This window comes from Castor canadensis, chromosome 8, assembly GCF_047511655.1.
Source record: "Castor canadensis chromosome 8, mCasCan1.hap1v2, whole genome shotgun sequence".
Lineage (NCBI taxonomy): Eukaryota > Metazoa > Chordata > Mammalia > Rodentia > Castoridae > Castor > Castor canadensis.
Genome location: NC_133393.1, coordinates 37,789,615 through 37,808,363, shown reverse-complemented (window position 1 = coordinate 37,808,363; position 18,749 = coordinate 37,789,615). Strand labels below are relative to the sequence as shown.

Genomic DNA, 18,749 nt, shown 5'->3' with positions numbered 1-18,749 from the left:
ACAGATCCTTTTACTGTCCTCTTCTCAAAAGGAAGCCTGATTCTCCTCCCTTTCAGTGGGGGCTAGACTTCAGTGTCTCCCTTCCAATGAGCAGAATGTGGTGGTAGTGAAAAAGTGTGATTCCTAGGACTAGGTCATAAAAGCCACTGTGACTTCTGTTTGCTTGACCAAATCACTTTATGGAAGCCAATGCCATGTTGTAAGGCCATTCAAGTGGAGAAGTCTACATGGCAAGGAGGCAAGGTGGGTGAACTACCCTAAATCTTCCCAGTTCCAGGCAAGCTTCAGATAGTTGCCACTGACATTTGTCTGCAAACCTCATGAAAGACTGGAGTCAGAACTACACAGACTTACCCGCACTTGAATTTTGGACCCATAGAAGCTATGAGATAAATGTTTACTGTTATTTAAAGCTGCTAAGAGTAAGGACAATCCATTATGCAGCAATATATAACAAGTATAACACCTTTCTTAAACATGCATATGTAAAAAAAAACGGGAGTAGCATAAAAATGTGGGCAAACTGACATCCTTATATGACAGCCCCAAGTGCCAGTGGAACCAAGGTTAGATTTTGTATGCTTCTTCTTGATGAATTTCTCTTCTTCGCAGTTGCTGTGCCTAGGTACTTTAACTCTAGAGTTTGTAAGTAGGCTTGGTTTATTCGTGATTAACCACACACTAGGTAATGATTCAACAAGGATGATTAACCAATCACACAAAGGTGTGGCTTTTTTGATCAGTTGTTTTTCTTTGACTAAAAATCTTAAGGAAAATTGATCCCCTATACTGTGATAGCCCCCAAACCTCCTGCTAGATTAGGAAAAGACAGTTAGAAGGAAAGTTAAGAACATCTCCATGGTTTCACTCAGGCGTTTAGGAGTGTTCACAGCTGTGAGAAACAGTTTTCCAGTTTAAAAAATCTAAATAGTTTAAGGCATTTTAGATACTGTGAAGTTAGTTCATAGTATGTTAAAACCAAACTGAACTTTCTTCTCTCTCCAAGTTCATCTTTTCTTCTTCCAGAGACTCGTATTTCAAAACTTACCTGTTTTTTTTTTTTTTGTACATTTTTCTATTAATCAGCCTCGTTATAGGGTCTCTAAAGGATTCAAGAGTTCCTTTCTCAGAGGGCTGAGAAAACTTACAGCAAACTCCACGGTGAAAAAAGATGGTGGTTGTTGCCAGTTAGGGTCAGGTTACCGTGACTAAGACACCGTGTGCCACTTCTGGAGCTACAGTCTTCTAAGTGTGAGAACAGTATGCAAGGATATAGGCACTCAGCCTCCTAGACTGGAAAAAGAACTGTTGTTTTACCAATACACAGAGGTGGGTGTATATGTGTCCTGAACATCCACAAGATAAAGATCAAGGAGTTTTATTTTAATTGTACACACTGTATCCAGGAAACAATGACCATTAAGTAGTACTCAGATCTATAATTCTTTTTTTCCTTCTCCCTCAGGAGATTATAAACAAATGACAAGCAGGTTAAATTTAGACTTCAGGGTTTTGCTTTCACTCCTGTCAGCTCCAGTTCACTCTCTATGAAAGGGCAGATGTTGCCTTCTTCCTTTCCAGTGGCAGATTCTAGATTGTTTCCCCACTAGCAAGAGGCAGCAGTAACCTCCAGGATATGTTGGGGGTGGGGAGAAAGGAAAGCTGCTGGCTGGCATTACAGCAGACTGCCTTTCTTTTAGGATAGAAGAAAATATGAGACAAACTGCTGTATATTACAGATTGGCTTTTTGTTCTTGTTTCTTAATTTGGGAGGTAGACTCCACATTAAAGGAAAAACTGTAGTAAGTTCAACGTTGAATAGAAAACTTTTTCTATATGATTGTGTACCAGTAGCATTTGTATCTTTTTAGCTCTTGGTCCCACAAGAACTCTTCTCAGTTATATCTTCTTTCAAGGTTTTTTTTTTTTTCACTGACATGACCAGAAAGCTTTACTTTTTACATAAAGGTTAGTTATGTAATTAGTTGTCTTTTTTCCAATGTTGTTGCAAAGCTCAACTATTTTAATTCTAAAAATAATTATTAGCTGGGGCAGTATAACTTAGTAGAAGATAGTATCTTAACCTTACTTACTCTTAAAGGTATTTTTATAAATACTTATTCTTCCCATAAGTCAGTGCCATAGAAAAACAAAGCTAGATTTTCATCATGATAAAATGTGTGTCCCAATGTTTAATAAACAAATGTGATGACACTGTTAACACTGCACTTTAGAGATGACCTGTTTAACATATCTGTATATACTGATCTATCAATAAAAGCAGTTTGTTTTCACAACTGAATATCACTGAATATCCTGAATATCACTGATCTCATAATTATAAAGTGAATGCTTTGTTCATTTTGTATTTAACTGTATTTTAAGTTACCATTGTTTACTTACACATCAAATAGCTGCTTTCCTCTCCCTAACCTCATTCTATAAAACTTAAATGTATTTTGTTTTTTTCTCTTCCTCTACTCTCTCCTGGAAGTTTTTATATAAGGCACTCTTTGGTCCACAGCAGGCTAGTTCTCATTCTTGGAAACTTCGGAAAGGCTATTGTGAACAGCTGAGATTCTTCTAAAAAGATTCTGTAATATGGGTTGGTAGAATGGCTCAAGTTGTGAAGCGCCTACCTAGCAAGTATGAAGCCCTGAGTTCAAACCCCAGCTACACCCCCTCCCAAAAATATTAAGATTCTGTAATACCATTTTTAGATAAAATTTTCACAGTTAAGCTGTCTTTGGTACTGTTTCACAGGTGACAGGGTCCTGCTGTTTGCTGTAAAGATCTGTTTAAGCATTGTGAATGTGGTAACACTCTATGTCTTACCTGCTTCAGAACACTTACCTGACCCCTGTGGAATGCCAGCCAGCTTGGAGCTTATGACACTGACCATGCCACACCCTCCTGCCTGCTGAAGGTGCTCAGACCTCCCTTCAAGTAGCCACCCTCCAGGCAGAACACAAGAGGGTAGGCTGATGGAAATGTGGGCTGAACTCTGGCTTTGTCCCAACTCTGCCACAAACCACTCTTGTCAGCTTTCCATTTGTCCAATACTTAGAAACAACAGTGCTTATGGCATGCATGCTGTCAGATTAAATGATGATAAGTAACAAATGTTTAGATACTGTCTAGTACACAGAAAACCCTCAGTAAATGTTAGCTGGTGCTGTTTAACATCATAGGAACATGCATCCATGCAAATCTGGCAAATTGGATCTGAAGCTAACTGCAGGGTTATTAGACATAAACAATTTTTAAAATCTGAATTAGACAGTTTGTATTCTAAAACACACATACACAAATCTGTACCAATTAAATACAATAAAATTGAAAGGGGATATAAATTACAGTTTTTCTTTTTTTTTTAACAGACAATAGTAAAATACTACAGTCAGCTCACTATACACAAAAATTATGAACAGCAGCTTTTCAATAAAGTTTCTAATATCTTACTCATTTAACAATGCTAGAAACAAAAAGTACAGCAGGCTGTACACATTCTCTCGCTCTTCTCTCACAACACGTTTATAGCTGTACACACAGACCAATTGTACAGGCATCTACAGATAAGGTACAGAAAGTATTTTTGTAAAAATTTCCACACACATAATTCTACAATGTCTCCACTCACAGGAGAATTTTACAAATGACACAACAGCCGAGTCGTCTATATTCAATCATCTGCACATACGGGGAAGTGTGAACCTGTGATGAACCTGATCAGTTCATCTCTTCTGCATTTTTCAGAATCAAGCAAAACCACGTAATTCCACTAATCCAAAACAAACAAACAAACAAACAAACCCAAATCAACACCCCTTTCTCTAGCACCCAATCCCAACTCTTGGTACACCCTTGTTTTTGCTTACTGTAATACTGCTCTCTCTACTTTGCACCTGGCTGGCTAGGCTGAACCAAGGTATAGGAAATGCTGGGCTGGAGTCAGAGCCCCAGTCATTGTCAACAGTTTTACAATACAATGTCAAGTCAGCAGGTGTTGGGCCAGGTGGAAGACCAAAGAATATAGTTGTGAGATTTCTCAGTGTGCTTAATGAACGGAGGACAGAGAAGGACAGCACGTGCCTTGGTAGCCAAGGGAAATATGGCACCAAACTTGTAGTCAAATATATATGCTCACATAAACAAGAGTGGACACCAAAGATGTTCAGTCTCGTGTAAGTTCTTTGGTTATAAAGAACAGCATCTGTGTAACCTTTTCTGTGAAGAGAGTTTGCAAATTCATTCTTAGGCAATAAAATATTTTTCATCTCATGTAAAAGCAATTGCCCAAGTTGCTTTGTAACAAAGTCCAGTACCTTATAATTTTCTACAAATCACCTTTATCTGCATTTTAGTGTGCAGCCTGTCTCTGAACAGACACACTATAGATACACATTTCATATACATAATATATATATATTATTTATAAAAAACAAATTAGAGCATTGCCTCCAGATTCTACCATAAGAACTCATTAAAACTGTACAAGAATAAAGGTTGGTTGTATCTGCAAAGGTCTCTACACAGTGGGGATGTGTAGGAAGTGCAAACAAAAATACTGTCACTCAGTCCAGGATTTCAGTTCTCTTGCTTTCTAGAATAAAGCAGAGGATGCAATTCACCCTGGTGACAAAGTGCTACTTCTCCAGCTGAGGAGGGGAAAAACATGGCTCCCCCATGCTGGTCTGAGGTTGGCTAGGTCGCAGAGTGTCTTCAGATGGGGTGGTGCCTTCCCACGGCGACCAGGTGAAAAAAGCTGTTTAGCTGTGGTCAGCAAAGGGTGTGCTTGCTGCCTCTCACCGTGTGTCTGTGCTCCCCTGTAATGCAGAGGCTGGTAAGTCCAAGATCCTTGGCCCTACCTCCCCACAGAGCCCACCCTGGAGGGACTCTCCCTAAAGGGACCTGTTGGACTGGATTCATTAGGGAATTCAGTTCCGGAATTCACACCACATAAGGGAGAAACCTGGTCCTGAGGTGAAGCTGCTAAGAAAAGTGATCCATGTTCTAAGTAATTTCAGGGTTAGAACTAAAGTCAAATTAAGTTATTAAAACCTATGTAGAGGCTAGGGTGGGGGACAGCTCAATGATAGAGTGCTTGCCTAGCATTTAAGAGGCCTGGGGTTCGATTCCCAGCATTGCAAGTAACAACACCAATAAAAAAAAATCCTCAAAATATGACAAAAATACTAAAGCAAAATTTGTTTTAAAGAAAAAAATTTCCGTAATCACACTGTCCTGATGCAACAAATATTTCTGCAGAATCCAGTTTTAAACCAATCTCTGGCACAGAAACACTATACTGAGACCTTTTTGAGAGTGGAAATTTTCCTGTTTCTCGGGTTGAAAACAATCTAGGCCACTGAAGCAAGAGGGGTTGCTGCTGCTCATTCCTCTTCCACAGGCCATCTTCTCAGTAAGATCCTCAGACACCCGACTTCCTATCACGCTATCTTTGTGGTCTGTGAAAACTTCACTTCCCCTGTTTCACTACATATAAAGCAAAATCTTGGGGGAGTGTGATACCAGGGAATTTGAACTTTTACGAGGTATCATTTAGTGAGTCCTTGGCATATTTAAGTATGAGAAGGAAGCCCAATTCAGATTTTGCTTCAGGGTCAGTGTGAAGGATGTAGAAGACTTAAAAAAGTTTTGCTTGCAAAAATACAAGCAATGAATGACTTTTTCTTCTTCTTAATATGGGTGCTGGGGATTGGACCAATACCCTTGTGCATGCTGAGCTATATCTTCAGTTGCTATTATTCTTATATTGAGGAAAGAAGCATTTTTCTTACTATAACAGATCACTGGTTAATTTCTGGCAGTTTATGAGTACTCTGTATACTGAAATTTCGAGGGGGAAAAACTTGGGAAGAAAACCCCCACACTGGTAGAGTAACTTCCTCAACAAAACAGAGGTATGGAGAATAGCACCTTGGTATGGTGTCCTTCTCTAAGTTTCTGCCTGGTTGGGTCAGCTCTTTGTTTTAGTAAGCATGGCTCTCCCATAGCTTAAAACAGATGTGGGACCAGAAACGTAAATGTGAATGGAAAGAAATGGTGGTACTTTAGGAACAGAATGTTTAGAAGGTAATAATCTCTTGTTTATGGAACTCAGTACTTTTTCTTTGGGAAAAATCTATTCTGTTCCAACAGAAAAATTAAACAATATTATAAATCAACCCAGATAACATCCAAAGCCCAAACTTCAATTGCTCAGCAAATTTGCCTACATCTCCCCTATAATGTATTTTTTACCTGTGGATAACAAATTACTGTATTTTATCAATTCCACACTGCATATATTTTCCCCCTCACATTTCAACATCTTTGATATTGGGGTGTGTCTTAACAACTGCAGATGTGATCATTTTTTGTGGTGTTGACAACAGAACACATGCTAGGTAACCACTCTTATCACTGAGCTACACTCCCAACCAGTGTTTTTTGTTTCGTAATGATACAAAAATAGCAGGGCATATAATAAAGTATTGCATATTTCTTGAAGAAATATGGTACATGCTACCAGATTACTTTGGAATAGCCAATAACCAAACATCCTTAGTGAATGAAAATGAGATTAATTGATCCTTATCCATATGAATGTTTAACCCGACACCAACTCATATGCAAGTTAAAAAATCCACTGGTCCTATACATTTCATGGTTCTGCTCTGGTCCCCAAAACAGACCTGCTGTCCCACAGTGAGTGAGTTCAGCAGGTTTTGAGCTGCTCCCAGTGGGTCCATCCTCCCTACTGGAAACATGAGAGGAAGAATCTTCCCTACCAAGTTTACTGTGGTGAAGGGCCTCTGGGGATTTACGCACAATTAGATGTGCTCACTGGTAGCACAGACCTGCCTCTGAAATTTATTACCTGGTCATTCTCTAAATTGCCATGCAGCTGGTCAGAGTCCTGTGACTCACCCGGAACCCTCCTACTGTCTGTTTTATTTGGTGAGTTCCTCCTATTGGAGGGCTCTTCAGCAGAACAATCTGTTAAACTGTCAAAATCTTTTCCATCTGACACACCCATGAACTCTGTGAAGGAATGATCCTCAAGGATGTCTGTGGTATGTTCTATAGTCACTTCCCTGGGGCAGAATTCTCTGGCCAGCTGGCCATTTTTGCTGGGGCAGGCATCCAGTTCTGAACATGAACCAGTCCTACACAGCATTTTGGAGTTTTTCTCAGGGATGTTCTCAGATGATGGGCTCCCTTTGGCTAAGGCACTGTTTTCCTTGAGTGGCACCATGATTATTTTATCCTTTCCCAAGCCTCTTTCTTCTTCCGTCAACTCTTTGTTTGAGGATGGTTTGAAATCTTGCACAAGTGATGGTCCAGAATGCTCACTGGAGTCTGAGTCCTTTGTCTGAATGGCTAGCTGGTCTGAGCTGTCGCTAGTAGGGACCACCATGTCAGACAGCGTGGCATTGGAGGCGCTGTGGGAAAAGTAGCCACTGGTAATACTGCTGGTGGTAGGGCTACGAGACACGTCTTTCTCTAAGACTCGTGAGTTTGTCAGATCCACTTTAGAAGAAAACCATTCCCTGTTCTCCAAGCTGGCATTGTAAACACTGAAGTCAGCAAACTCCACAGGTATATAGGGCTGTGAACTTATCAGCTTCCTGTTAATAGCTTCCAGCTCATTTTCCTCCTCCTCAGAATCCTACAGAAATGAAGGAAAAGTCATTCAACTTCATTCAAGGAGTTGCTAACTCCTTGTAGCAACTATATTACTGATAATGAGTTTTAAATACTTCACTATTAAAGGCACTCACGTCCTCATGTTTAGTTTTCTTTTTTTTTTTTTCCCCTCTTTCTAAGTTTGGACAAATCTTATCACCTATTTTAAACACGAGTATATTATTCTCACAGTCCTGTGAATATAAACCCATCATCAGCTAATATAAAAGCATTTATTTCTTCTGGGCACTGTCAATGCTAATTAGAAATCTTTCCTTCCCTGGTTTAAAAAAAGGGATGGGATTGAAGTGCAGTACACTTTTAATTAGCTATCATATTAGTCTCAGTTGTGACATTTTTCCTTTCCTCATTAAATGAGAAGAGAAGAGTAGCTCCTTTATTTGGTCTTAACAATCTTCACCTAGGGAAGCAAAATGTAGGATAATCTGTGAAAAGTTTTTGAACAATTTTGGGGGGAGGAGAGGGCAGTAAATAAAGACCCCTATAGCAAGAGAGCAAAGAACACAATTTCAACACTCAGTATTACATTAAATATTACAACACAATAAAATGCTAATGATTTTTTTGAGAGATAAAAATAGAGGATTTGGCTAGAAAATAAGAAAGGTGGGTAGTGGGTTTAAATGAAACTCTCCTTCATTAGTTTTGGAACTTTGTAAAGACTGATCAATATACAAGTGGATGTCACCAACTCCTTAATCTCCAAATAAATGATTTAAAAAATTTTTGGTTGAAAATACTGTAAAATATATGGGTATTTTAGGTTTGAATAACAATAAGTGATACACTATTATAATTTTTAATTAACCTCATAAATAACCAACAACATCACAACCATTGATTTTTTTAAAGATATTTTGTAGTACTGGGGATAAAACTCAGGCCTTGCGTAAGCTAGGCAAGGGCTCTACCACTTGAGCTATGCCTCCAGCCCTCAACATTGCTTTTTATTTCTTGGTGGTACTGGAGTTTGAACTCAGGCTCTTGCTAAGCAGGCCCTCTACCACTTGAGCCATGCCCCCAACCCTCAATACTGCTTTTGATTTTTTTTTTTTTTTTTTTTGTGGGACTGGGGTTGAACTTAGAACTTCATGCTTACAAAGCAGGAACTCTACCACTTGAGTCATACCTCCAGTCTAACATTGCTTTTTAAATGTGACTTTAAATCACCATTGTCCTGAGAATCTGGAATACCAGTGGTGAGCAAAAAGAGACATAGTCCCTCTCTCAGGGAGTTATGACTTTGATCTTAGAACAATCCTGAACTCTGATTGAGTGGATATTAATTTCATTGGAAGCAGAACTTCAGAACCTCAAAAACAGTTAGTTTTCCACTGGTATCTAATGTGACAAGCTATTTAAAATGTTTGTACAATTTTAACAACTAGGTATCTGTAAAAACCTGGACCTAACATCAGCCTTAGTTATTAAGGCTGCATTTGGAGGGAGGGGGGAAGAGAAGAAGGGAGGATGAGATATGTGAAAGAAGTGAGATCATCACAATATGGCAGAAGGTTGTTCACAAATGATCATAAATTTTGTCTGTTGAATTATATGGCAATATTTTCCTTTGCATTTTGTAAGAAACTAAACACCCCCAAAATAGTTTAATAATCTTTAACACCTCTCAGTTTTAAAAGTAACTTAATTTTCATAACAGTTTTAAAAACGGATTTGAGGAATGGGGGTCACAGTTCAGTGACAGAGCAGATGTTTAGCATGGGCAACTCAAGAAAAAGAATGAATGTAAGTTAGTTAAAGATAAAAGTAATTTTAATTCCTTAGCTATTAAAAGGTGAATATCAAATATCATTGATAAGGTTCCTGAAACCACCTTATCTTTAGTTGCTTTCTAAATTACGTTGCAGTTTAAAAAAAGTAAGTGGGGGCTGGAGACTTAGCTCGACTTTCAGCACTTGCCTCACATGCCCAAGGCCTTGGGTTCTATCCCCAGCACCACAAGACCAACAACAACCAAATAGTGGCATGGTGGCACATGCTGTACCCAGCACTCATGAGGCTGGGGTAGGAGGACTGAGAGTTTGAGGCCAGCTGGGCAGACCCTGTCTCAGAAAAAAAAAAAAAAAAGGTGGCTGAGATGAAGCATTCTTTCTCTGAGTTAGAATGTTAGTAAAGGAACAAATATTGGACAGATGTGTCTAAATCAGTAGCCTTTGCCTGTATTTTCTAGTTTTTTTTTATTCATCATATTTAGACTCAAAATTGAATTTTGAGTGTTTGGATCTCTTATTTCCTTTTGATCTAAGGTGTCAAAGTAACACAATTCTCCAAGTCCTAGAGGACCTGATGTAATTAATTACTAACAATTTTTGTTGCAAGGAAAAGCGAATTTGCAGGTAAGAATTAATACTGATTTGGGGCCCATTTTTATGCCTAAATGTTATTTCTTCTCAAGATTAAGGAAACGCCTTTTGCCCTAAAATACAATTTTGCTGAATGAAATATGAAATCATGAGTTTAATTAATAGAAATAGAGGAACATTTATCAAATTCACAAGGATAAAAGCATTACTCCTACAGGTCATTAGAATGATCTCAGTAAAACTGAAGAGCCCAAGAAGCTCTAGGAGACAAAGATCAAATAGGATCAGAACACAGTTCTGCACCGGGGTTGGGGGAGAGGAGGAAGGCAGGGAGAAGTGACCCCAGGACCCAAAGGGGAAGTCTAAAAGAGTAGGAACAACTTACTCCAGAAAAAAGGAAAATGGAGTACAGATTAAACATTTCCCAACATTTAAAAGGAGACTGAAACTGAGTTACTACCTTTAAGAAGAAAAAAAGTCTGGTTAGATAGACTTCTTATACCAGGAGTCTCAGCTATCACTGGATCCTAAAGGAGACTAAACTAAGCACATTCCTGCAATGTCTGAAGGGCAAAAAAGAATTAAAACCCTACCCTAAGGCAGCACATGGAGTCAAATTTTCAAGCTTCTCTACAATAACAGTCTTCATGATTTGATTTTTGCAATTTAACTTATACAGCTGATATTTATCTAGACAAAATACTTTGATTTAAAAAAGACATAAAAACCCGTATTAAAGCAGTGCCTCTTTGTAGGAATCTCACTTGAGATTGTTGTCCACTCCCACAACAATCAGGTCTTTGCAGGCCGTAAGAGGTGGCCTGTTGTCAGGACTGTATTCGCCAAAGGCCCCCAGTACCTCTGTGTTTGGTACTAGGGACCAGATGGCAGTGTACTGAGCTGAACTACCTTGGGAAGCAGCACCTGGAGTCATCAGAGTCTGCCCGATTTTGCTGAAGGATGAGGCTCTTTGTCTTACACTTTCATTAACTATGAGTTCTTGGGCAAGCTGCTCAGTAACTCTTGACCTTTGTTTCTTCTGTAAGATGAGAGGAATGATCCATATGCTGTCTGTGAAAGACCTCAGAGAGGGGTAGTGTGGATACTGGGAGGAAGGGCTGACCCATTTTCTGCTATCCTCTATGCCTCAAGACATAAAAAGATGGACCACAAAGGAATATTGCTGCCTTTATCTTATTTGTGCAAGACAGAAAACATACATGTACCACTTTCCAAATTCATCAAACAACAAAGTATAGCTTAAACAATCAAAGATAGCTGGGTATGGTGGTGCACACCTGTAATCCCAGCACTTGGGAAGCTAAGGCAGGAAGAGCAAGAGTTTACGGCTAGCCGGACACCAGTGGCTCATGCCTGTAACCCTAGCTACTCAGGAGGCAGAGAACAGGAGGATTACGGTTCGAAGCCAGCGTAGGCAAATAGTTTATGAGACCCTATCTTCAAAAAACCCATCACAAAAAAGGTGGAGTAGCTCAAGGTTCATGCCCCGATTTCAAACCCCAGTATAGGGGGAAAAAAAAAAGTCTGAGGCCAGTCTGGACTACACAGTGAGTTCAAAGCCATCCTGGGTTACATAGTGGGATTCTGTCTCAAGAGACAAAACAAATAAAAAGCCAAGGGGGAAAAAGCCCCAAAAGAATCACACATAACTACATTTAATACATTTTATGTAACATTATAAGAGTTACTGTGGCAATCAGGTGGGTCAAAAAAAGTAACAGTGTCTTGATACTCCTTTTCAAGAATGACTGCAAATTCTCTCCATCAGTCTGAACCACTGATTCACTGTGTGTTTTCTTCCCAGAGTGGAGGAGAAAAGAAAGTGAATTAGGATCAAAGAAAGAGCATGGTTTATATCTATTTATAAAAGGAAATAAAATTAAAGCTTCCCAAAGAGAAATTAAGATCTCAGGTCAAACAAGCAATGCACTTAAGCTCTACCAAAACACTCTGGAAAACTGCAATATAGAGGCAATGGAACAGTGGAGTAGCCTCTGAGGTAAGAGTGTGTGGCAAGCCAGTTTTCTAAGGAGAATAGAGGCAGCTCTCTTAAATCAGAACCCAGGAAGAAAAAGGTACCATTCAACCCTACTTAGCATACTTCAGGGTACGTTTGGTCACACAGAGTCTAACTGCTGCTTGAGATTTTTTGGGTTAAGAGAATCTGGTTCCATCCTACGCTCTGATAGCTAAGATGGGATTTATTTGAAGATATAAAAGGAAAGTGAAGAAAATAATCACGGGGCAAGCTGTGTGAAGTGTGGAACTATCTGTTGCAGAGCTCCAAAAGGGATATCCAGCAGTCTCTGGATGATGATGTACCAAAATGGGTTGCTACAGTAGGTCCGGATATGACTTATTATCATAAGTGACAGAACCAATCAGACATAGAGCCAGACAATTTGAATGGTAACAGCATAGCCTTTTTGGCACTTTTAGTCCACCCTGCAGCCCTTAATAACTGGGCAGGGGTGGTCAGGTAAGTGGTGAGTAGCTCATTAAGATCTGTAGAGATGAAGGAGCAGCTACTGACTTGTATTCTCTTCTACATCAGAAACTAGAACAGGGACTTTGGTATAGAAGGATGGGGAGGACCTAGAAGCAGAGGAGGGGACTGAGGGATAGAAAAACAAAAGGAAAGAGAATTTTCTTTTTTCCTCCCCACAACAGGAATGAGGACATCATTTCCTAAGCCCCACTAGTAGCCCAGCATGCAAATGATTGGGCAACTGCAGGCCAGGATTAACTTGCAGTTAGTATTCACATAATGTGCAGGAACAGCATAACCTAAACTGTTAAAGGATCTCACACTAATGGGCCTCTGGGATGGATCTGACATGGTATAACTGGGAAAGAGAACCTTCACACACTGCTGACACAGATGATCACATGCAGCCATAAACATCAGGTAGTTTCCTCTCATCCTAGGCTAGTTTTATTTTTTTTCAAGCTTAGGAAGCCACGAAATAGTGAAAGCTGAGACACAAAATTAGAGAACTATTACCAAGCTGGAGAACACACAGGTTTACAAGGTATAATTTGTAATCTAAACTGCCTGGTATAACAATGTTTTAAAAGCCTTATATCAAATGTATAATTTTTAAAGCCATGTACTGGGGCATGAAGTTTTACAGGTAGAGTTTCAACCTACCTGTGATAAAATGCAGGTAAGCCATCCTGAAAGCAAGACTGAGAACAGCAGATTGGAATGTATTTTGCCAGCTGATTAGCCAAGGCTCCCTAAGCTGGAGGAATGATGGTGATGATGGGACTAGAGAGCAGCTACAAACTACAGAATTACCTTGGCAGTAGCATCAAGCAACATAAAGCAGCTTTCAAACATACCCACAGCTAAATGCATGATTACTTACTGCAAGTAACTGCAATTCCTCTAGGTAGATTAACTTCAGAATCTGGGCAGTATGTACAGGCACATTAGAAAGATTTCAGCATTAAATTGATTTCTTTGTTACACTTTTCTTTTTTAAAATAATGACCAGAATCATCAATTGGTGTCTTTTCCCCCTTAACTAAGCAAACTTATACTAAGCAAAAGTGAATAAAAATAGAACCAACACTTAGAAAACTCACAGGTCATGGCCATATCCATGCAAAATTTCATTAACCATGGTCACTTTTTTTATTCTAAAGCAAAGAGTCAATACATGTCTTAATTTCTTCTAAAGCATTTGGAAGACACTCTGTGAAAGGGCTTTAAACCCACCACCAAGCAATATGACAGAAATGGTTCCAGAACTTACAATCTTCTTCTCACGTTTGCTATTGTGTTCTACTGGCATGCTGCTGCCATTGCTTCCTGAGGGTACAATGCAGCCAGGGTTATGTGCCTGAGATGGAGGCATGCTCTGCAAAGGTTAAGACACACAGTGCATCACACACAAAAGATGACAACAGCCGAGATACCTATTAAGTACATGCATGTTAGAAAAGCAATGCCAACACTTATTACATGTGAGTAATGCAGCAGCCAATTTTTGCAGACCACAGTTAAACTACTGGTGAAATCTGATAGGACTACACAGATTCCGTGACCAAAAAAAAAAAGTTTTATTTTAAAAATGAATAAATAAAAGCTTTAAGAGTTTCAAAACACCTAGAGGACATCTCTTTCTCACTTGAAAGATAAAAAAAAAAAAAACTCTGAAAAGCCATTGACACAGAGTTAGAGTCACAAGACTAACAACCACCAAAAACTCCAACCATGGTCCTGTGTGCTTGAGAAAGAGGTATCCAAGAAAAGAATCCACGGAGTGATAACCCATGCACATCTACATGCAGCATCCAACTTGTAACTGCAAGCTGCTATTCTCCAGACAACATAATTGTGTTGTTTTGCACAGCACAGATAAGTATTTACCTCTTGGCTTAGAAGAGGTCTTGCTTCAAGAGCTATCCTTTTCTTATGCTCCTCTTTTACAGGCATTAGGGGTTTGAAAAACTTTGGTGGCTGAGGAGAGAATGCTTTAAAAGGGCTGACTGTTAAGGCATGAGGATTCTCGGATGTACAACCTGAGGAAGACAAAAAGGCATGAGTTTAAAGGTACCAGGAAACCAGGCAATAACCTACTGTTATAGTTTGAATATAAAATGTCCCAAAGAGTCATGTGTTGAAGACTTGCTCCCAGCTGCTGGTACTACTAAGAGATGACTGGAGCGTGACAGCACTAACCTCATCAATGGGTGATTCCAGTGGTCAGTACATAGATAAATGGGCTATTAGGTGATGGAGCCCAGTTGGAAGAAAAGTCACTGAGCCAATGTGTCTCTTTGAAGGGTATGTCTTCTCCCTGGCCCATTCCTGTCTATGTGTCTGTCTGTCTGTCTCTCTCTATGCTTCCTGACTTTCATAAAATAAATAGCCTCCCACTACACATTCCTGCTGCTGTTATATTCTTCCTTGTCTCAGGCCCAAAGCAATGGAGCTGGTTGACCTTGGATTGAAACCTCTAAAACCTTGAGTCAAAAATCTTCCCTTAAATTGATTACTCTCAGGTATTTTTTAACAGCAATGATATGATGGTTAACACAAGTTGCCACAATAGTACCTGGTATAATGGTGAAATTAATATGCTAAGATTTGGTTAAGCATTAAAATGGATGTAGGCAAGACTAGGGATGAATGTACACAGTCACGAAGAGTTATTAAAGGGCTAGTCAGTGTGAGAAAAATTGCAACTGAAAATTTTCTACCCTCTTTTCAAAATCCAGTTTAAATACCACTTATGAGACCAATTTTAGCTCATACTGTTTTTCCCATTTCTAAATTCTCAGAGCCCTTATCATCTGCACATGCATTCTGACACTTTATCAATGTTTTATTTTCTATATATCTTATTTCCATCATTATATTTTAAGATAGCAAACAGAGGCTCAAAAAGTATACTCAATGAGTGAATATTGCACACATTTTTGTATCAGTCCCTTTTTCCCTCAGGCCACGTAGTTCTATATGACTAAGGAAAGATCATTCTTTCTTGCTTGTTCTCATTTTTTTTTTTAAATTATTTTTTTTAATTTTTTTTAATTTTGGTCTCTTTCTCCCTTGTATATTTTCTTCCCAATTTCTAGTACAATGGCATTCAATAGATAAAACGCAAGACATAAGCTGATTTACAATTCCAGAGCGTGCCGCTCCTATCAAGACCTTGGGAGACTTCATATTTAAGTAATAAATGTTGCCATGGATCAAATACACTTTATTTTTGAACATGCTTTGGGAATCAAAGTCATGTTTTCTTAAATATTCCTTTGAGTACAAAAACATGACAGAGGTACATATTATTTTGATAGAGAAAAATGGAGTGAGATTTGTATGTCTCAAAAATGACTTCAAACTCAGCACACAGGGTATTGAAAAATGATTTGGAAAATCTAAAGTATATGCAAAAAGTGTACTGTTGGGCTAGGGCTGTAGCTATCAGTGGTAGAGCACTCGCCTGGTCTATGTGAGGCCCTCTAGGTTTGATTCCTAGAAACACACATACAAACACATGCCAAAACATAATATTATTTGATATGTTGGATACAAAGCAAAAAGAAGTCCAGTAAGTGAATTTCAAGATTTTTGGGTCATCTTGCTAATTAAAATTTCAGATTAGTGTCTCAGCATAAGATACCCATGAAAGATATTTTTTCATGCTATTTCTAAATAATTAAAAGAAAAATCACTGCGAAATGATCTTACCACTACCTTCTTTGCTCCTTCTAGGTGAATCCCTGGGTAAAGTTCCATAACAGGCTACATCTTGATAACTGGAGCTGTAGTCAGACACGTCTAACTGGTTCTCTGGCCAACCCTACAAAGTTAAGATATGGGTTAACTGTGATGAAATCGTTCTAAAATGGGAAAAGAAGCCTGGATTTAAGTTTCTTTTATTTTTTTACTGGCAGTGTGTACTCTTCTTTCTTTACTTTTATCATGAAATATTTCAAGCATATATAAAAGTGATGACTCTATCAAATATTATCATAACTAAAGTACACACAGTGTGAATAAATATTTTATTACATTTCTTCAAGATTTGATACAATCATTATAAATATAGTGAGCGCCACTTTTGAACCTATATCTGGTCCCATTCACCTTCATCACATCTCAGAGGACTGGTATCAATTTGGCATATATCTAGGGTGAATAGATACTTTAAAGTCCAAACTGAAACACTTTTGAGAGTAAAATGATTGCATTAATAATTTTGCCTGGGCAAAGCACAAGCTGGGACTCTCCCAGACAAACTAGGTAGGGTGGTTACTCTATGTGTACCTAACATTACAGGTTTCAAATAGGCATTGATATGCTAAGGGAAAAAAACCCCACTTATTTATCATGAGTTTATTTCACTTTACTTCAACCTTTTAGGAATTGGCTGCCTCTAAGAACTAGATTTTAAACTTCTTGAAGACATAATCCAAAAGTATAAGCACAGGTGATGTCGTTAAGAGTCTATTAATAACTTACTCGATGCCAATATGTACACACCTTATCATCTTCATCAAAGCCAGAAAGGTCTGGTCGACTAGAAGAGACCTGTAAGAGATGAAAAGCTTTGTCAATGTGGTTCATATTTTTCTTTTCATATAAGAAATATATAATGGTACAGATACGGTTGAAGTTTGTATGACCTTCTCCCCTTCTTTCTTCCCTCCCTAGAAATAATTACTACCCTCCCATACATATTTTATATAATTACATGTATGTATGTCCATAATTAGTAAGTAATATTATTCTGCAGAATTTTATACTTCATAAATGCTATCTTACTACTCAGGGTCTTCTATAATATAAATAATTTTTTTGTCCAATTCTATTGATGGATAGTTATACTGCTTCTAGCTTTTTTTTCAATTACAAAATATTATGAAGCCAGGTGTGGTGGTACAGGCCTGTAATTCCAGGACTCAGGAGGCCGAGGCAGGAGGATGGAGAGTTCAAGGCCAGCCTGGGCTATACTGATTTCACATGACGAAATAAATGTTTTCACCATCTCTAAGTAGCACTCTGGATGCATTCTACAAGTATGGATATGTGCACTGCTTTCAGTGTCCTTTAGGTCTACATAAATCTTGTGTCTATGAGATTCTCCAGACTGTACCTCTGGGGCACAGAACCTCTAGCTGTAGATAAGGTATACTTGCCTTCAACTCTGCTGTATCACAAGATTTTAGGACAGGCTTACAAAATCTTACAAAAAAAAAAAAACAAAACCAATTTATAGGTTGGTTAAACTCATGTGCCAATTTTTGATGCTGCGTCTTCCCATCAATGAACAAAGTCATTTTTTTTTAGTTGAAACCTTCTTTTTGGTGATAGTTGTATTCAGGTTTCCTATTCCTGGTTCATTTTTTACAGGAAAGTTCCATTTTGTTTAAACTTTCACATGTATAATGGCATGACATTATTCATGGTTCACCCTTCTCCCCCCCTTTTTTGGTAAGACTGGGGTTTGAACTCAGGACTTTGCACTTACAAAATAGGTGCCCTACTGTTTGAACCATACCTCCAGTCCATTTCACTCTGGTTATTTTGGAGATGGAATCTTATGAACTATTTGCCTGGCTGGCCTTGAACCATGATCCTCCCAATATCAGCTCCTAAGTACCTACGATTACAGATGTGAGCCACTGGTGTCTGGCTTTTTTTTTTTAAATGGTGAAATGGCTCAAATGGTAAAGTACCTGCCTAAGAAGCATGAGGCCCTAGTACTGCCTGCCCACCAAAAGGTCTCACCATGTAACCCAGAATGGCCTTGAACTCACAGTCCTCTTAATCTCAGCCTCCTGAGTGTTGGGATGACAAGTGTGCACTACAATATCCAGCTCTATTTTTTGCTCTTTTGTTTAATACATGCATTATTAATTTCCTAATAGTGCTCTCACTCATTTTTTCTACTGTCTAGTATTCTGAGTAATAAATAGAATAGAGAATTTAGGGCTCATAATTTCCATCTAAGTACCACCTTATATCCCATGAGTACTGATTTATTTATATGTTCATTATCATTTAGCTCTACATATATACTACATAGTTTGTACTATGATCTCGTCTTTGATATATAAGTTAATTAGGAGAGTGTTTTTCTTCAGTCTCTATTTATTTCTAATGATTGCAATGTGGTCATACGTAATCTCTATGGTAGTGATTATTACTATTTGCTATAATTGCTCCCTAGC

General features: G+C 38.6%; 1 protein-coding gene across 9 annotated transcripts in view; it reads right to left on the bottom strand.

Moving 5' to 3' along the window:
• Positions 1-1,898: 1,898 nt before the first annotated feature.
• Kif13a (kinesin family member 13A) overlaps positions 1,899-18,749 on the bottom strand; it is a 178,172-nt gene continuing 161,321 nt past the window's right edge. For 4 of the 9 annotated variants that reach the window (XM_074082828.1, XM_074082830.1, XM_074082832.1 and 1 more), the window contains 6 exons: positions 17,059-17,106; positions 16,264-16,375; positions 14,437-14,588; positions 13,820-13,924; positions 6,884-7,675; positions 1,899-4,826 (listed from right to left, as the gene is read on the bottom strand). In XM_074082828.1, coding sequence (XP_073938929.1) covers positions 4,806-4,826; positions 6,884-7,675; positions 13,820-13,924; positions 14,437-14,588; positions 16,264-16,375; positions 17,059-17,106 — 1,230 coding nt within the window. In that variant the 3' untranslated portion in view covers positions 1,899-4,805. The remainder of the gene's footprint in view (positions 4,827-6,883; positions 7,676-13,819; positions 13,925-14,436; positions 14,589-16,263; positions 16,376-17,058; positions 17,107-18,749) is intronic. The other 5 variants (XM_074082831.1, XM_074082833.1, XM_074082835.1 and 2 more) reach the window with 3 other exon arrangements.